Source organism: Lathyrus oleraceus, chromosome 7 (assembly GCF_024323335.1).
Source record: "Lathyrus oleraceus cultivar Zhongwan6 chromosome 7, CAAS_Psat_ZW6_1.0, whole genome shotgun sequence".
NCBI lineage: Eukaryota > Viridiplantae > Streptophyta > Magnoliopsida > Fabales > Fabaceae > Lathyrus > Lathyrus oleraceus.
In genome coordinates this window covers 692838-697253 of record NC_066585.1, presented here as the reverse complement: position 1 = coordinate 697253, position 4416 = coordinate 692838, and the positions used below count along the sequence as shown (strand labels likewise).

At 36.0% G+C, this 4416-nt stretch overlaps 1 protein-coding gene across 1 annotated transcript; it reads right to left on the bottom strand.

Moving 5' to 3' along the window:
• Positions 1–250: 250 nt before the first annotated feature.
• LOC127107992 (annexin D5) lies at positions 251–2131 on the bottom strand. The gene is made up of 5 exons (XM_051045361.1): positions 1931–2131; positions 1488–1849; positions 1184–1399; positions 1016–1105; positions 251–682 (listed from the first exon to the last, which is right to left on the bottom strand). The coding sequence occupies exons 1-5, from the start codon at positions 2004–2006 to the stop codon at positions 479–481; spliced, it is 948 nt and encodes a 315-aa protein (XP_050901318.1). The 5' UTR covers positions 2007–2131; the 3' UTR covers positions 251–478.
• Between the last annotated feature and the right edge of the window lie 2285 nt (positions 2132–4416).

The following is a 4416-nucleotide window of genomic DNA, read 5'->3' as shown; positions in this document are numbered from 1 at the left end:
AATAACGCACGGTGGCGGCTCTGTTGTTCTTTCTTTTCCCGCCGGTTTTTCGCGCGATGCGTCACATTACAAGACATAACATTTTGAAAAACACTTATAAAACAACACTCTCATATTCTTTTAAAACCTTTTTCGAATAAAATTAGTCGAGAATAGTCCTCAATAAAGAAAACAAACTATCTTGCACTATAAATTAAAAAAGAAAAAAATGCAAGAGAAATCAAATTACCAATGTTTGGCAAGGGAAACAAAAATAAATATCCAACACTTACATACATACATACTTAATACATACCCATCCATAGGTACATACAAATATACAAAATGCCCGGCAATTTGTGCGTTATGATGCAACTTAGAAGCAAATAAATTCACCAAACACTGCTTAATTTACAATATGAAGAAAAAAAAGATTGGAAGTATCCTATATTCAACATCATAGTTGAAATTATTCCACAGAAAACATGTATTTTGAGGACTACTGGTTTGAACCTAAAAGTGTGAGAAGAAAAGTCCTGTATTGACCGGATGTTTCGGAGTGAACTGCATCATTTAGTGTCTTCTTGTATTTCTTTAAATATTCAGCTTTGATATAATGTAGATCAATCTCACACCTTGTAACAATCACCCTGATAAGCTTTGTGTCATCCGTCCCCAACCCTTTCATTGACTTACGTAGGACCTGCATACATTAAGACATGCTTATCTCCTTCATTTTATTAGAATCTCTCCATGCTTAAACATAACCAACTACCACATAATTTAGTGCTACCATTACTAACAGATCTTTCCAGCAACTCACAGGGGAAATCACAGAAACAAATTAAGAATACTAGTTTCAAAGCAAGCTGGTTTTTCCTTGCCTAGTAAGCATACTGGTGTTTGAGAGGGAAAATAAATACTCCACAAAACTAGTTTAACATAAGCAACTTATGTTTCACAACCAGGTATCTTATTCTTACAAGAGTATGCAAATTGTTTTTGTCTATATTCAAGTGAAGGGAACGAATGATACCTTTGCGAAATACCTAGCAGGATTCTCGGCACATTGGACTATTGTCGAAAGTGCATGAGCAAAATGCCCGGATGTTTCATTCTTTATTGCCTGGTATAAATAAATTCAGCTTGGATAAGTGCAAGAAAAATAGCTAGATAAGGAAAAATAAAAAAGGGTGTAGAATACCTTTTTCAACGAATGTCCATACTTGGTATTGTAACACTGATTTATGGCAGCCAACTGTGCGGCGCTGTGTCCACTGAATATTAGCACAAAAATTTTCTCATCCGTTCCGAGTTTCTTCTCACCTGCTCTATAGAGAGCCACCGCATCGTTCTCAGCCATGTCTCTATTAGTCTCGGGGCCTTCGTGGCGTGGTGTGTTTAGATATGCAAGTAAAATCTGGAGAGCTTAATGAAAAGGAAAAATAAACAAGAGAAAGGGGCTAACTAATGACATGGTGTATGATTTGGTAGGAAAGAAGAAAGACCTTTTTATGATCCCCGGAGGTATTCCTTTCAATATCATGATCAATAAAATCGCCGAATTTAGCATGGTAAATCTGCCTTAAATATTGAAGCTGGGCTGGAGTTCTGGAACAAATAACTTCAGTGGCAGCATCAAGAATTTTGGTGACGGTTAGAGACTGCCTGATGATAACAGCATCGCGTCCGGCAGGGTCATGCATCCAAAGAAGAACAGCATTTTCCAATTTGCCAGAAAGCTCGGAAGATAATCGTTTGATAAGATCCTCATAATAGATGGCTCGGTATTCTTGTTGGAGATAGGCGCGCTGAGCAGCGTCTCTATGAGCAAGTATATTGATAACAGCGCCAGTATCACATCCAAAACCTATTAAAAAAGAAATGAATGCATAAAGAGAATTGATGATAGGAAAACAAAGAAAACAGAAATGGAATACAAATTGCGGACCTTTGAAAGCACGGTGAAGTTCCGTGGCATCGTCTTTGGGGGAAGGAGGAACAGGTGGTAGAACAAGGGTAGACATTTTCTGATTCAATTCAAATCAAGATGCAGAGAAAGAGAGGGTAATAAATGGAAGAAGAAGAAAACGCGTGAATAAAACGCAACCAGTAACGGGCAAAGGTATCGTGTCGTCGCTTCATCAATTCGCTCGATTTATTTAAATACCAAATCTTAACGCGCTAGATTAGGTGACACCTGTATAACATATACCCATTTATAAATTTTCGCTAAACTTACTCCATTGCGTTTTTTTTTTTACTATTTTTACACGTATCAATAAAATTAATAGTATTATTTTTAAAATAATTATTTATTTTTTTCTATTTTACTCTTAATATGGAATTAAAAAGAAGTATAACCGGTGTTTATCCTTCTATGGTCAATCAACAAGACACTAACAAAAATCACTAACACAACAACAATAAGAAAACAATGCACTAAAAGACCAACTATATCCAACACCGACGGGGATTAATACACCAATTGAATCTTAAATTCTCTTTACTTAAGAAAATATTAAATCAATCATAAGCTAAACACTTAATCATTTCCAACACATCCATCTTACTAAAAATGCCCTCCTCAAAGAGCACCGAGTTTCGACAAGATCAAATCACCCAACCAAAAACAAGACTAAAAACAAACAAATCTTGGACTTAAACTTCACGGCCAAAGCCATATTCAAGGCATCAAACTGAGATACCGCCAAATCCGAAGGAAAGACAACCTCCACACCTAGTCACCCACAAAAATTAGACAAAATAAGATTAGTAAACAAACAAGAACAAAATAAATGGTCCACGTCGTCTTCCTTCTCCAGAAAACCACAAAGGACACACCAAATTACGAGCCTCATTGGATGATCCCGCGTCTAGCTAAATCGATCCTTGTAGGAAGCTTGTTAATTATTAAGCGTCATCCAAAGATGAGAATTTTGCTAGGAACCTTTGTCTTCCACAACTATGATAACGTTTTCACCTTCAAAGCATACAAGGACAATAGAGTAGAAAAATCTTCCAAAATCCTACTATAACAATCTTTCACTGAAAAGTCATCTTTATGCCTCCACCAAACAAAACAATAAATGTTTTAAATAGAAGGTTCCACACCATCTTCGACTAACATCCCAATATCTTTCTCCAAAACCACTCAATTTAAGCCTAAATTTCACCTCCAAGACTCATTAATCCACTCCCCCATATCACAAACTCTATAATTATCTTGGACAAAGAGACTAAACAAAAAAGGAAACTGCCTTTCTAGAGGGGTGGAACTAAACCAACGATGTCTCCAAAAATCTAAAGAATAACCATTTCCAAGGTTGCAAGAAATAGATGAAGAAAACCAATTCAAATTAGAAGAAAAACCTACATATTCACCAATAGTACACAAATCTCTCAACCATAAAAAAACTTTATTCCTCCTATACACAATTGAATCGTCCAACACCGCACTTTTCACATCTCCATACCTACTATATAAAAGCTCGGCCCATAAAGAGTTATCATCATTTATGATCTACCACTTCCATTTGCTCGACAAAGCCAAATTAAATAAACCACAATGTTCGACACATGGACCCCCTTCTTCCTTAGAGAGACAAATTCTCTCCCAACCCCCGACTTATATTTTTTGAATCTTCTCTTCCACCTGACAAAATGTTTCTTTGAATCCTAATGATTTCATTAATTACCACCTTCGACGCCTTATAGAAAGAGAAGAAAAATATGGCAAATTGGATAAGATTAAATTTATAAGAACCATCTTACCTCCAATTGATAAAAACCTATTATGTCAAACCGCCAATCTTCTTCTAATTTTCACAATAATAGGATTCCAACACTCTTTCCTTCTCGGATTAATTCCAATTGGAATACCAAGAAACACAAAAGGAACGACACTAATACCATAAGACAGAAATGAAGTCCCTGCTTGAAGAAAGTCTGGCTCTACATTAAGACTAAACAACTAGCTCTTCGATAAATTCACCTGAAGACTCGATACCAATTCAAAACCCCCAAGCACCACTTTAATACTCCAAATATTATTCCAAGATCCCTCTTCAATCAAAATAGTATCATCTACAAATTGAAACAAATCAAGGTGAACACGATCATAAAGATGGAAACCTCCAAGTCTCCAAACAATACCGTTTTTTGCATTAATCTTGCTAAGCCCTCTGCAATCAAAAACTAAAAGAAAGGCAGAAAGAGGATTTCTTTGATGTAACCCTCTAGAAACACAATCATGTTCCTAAGGGAATCCTAAGAAACACAATCATAAGACTTTTCAAAGTTGACTTTAACCAACATATAACTCCTTTTATTCCTTTTGGCGACATATACAATCTCACTCAAATCCAAAACCCCATTCATCAATTGCCTATTAGCAAGAAACGTGGTTTGGCTTCTCGAAATCAACTTAGGAATCAC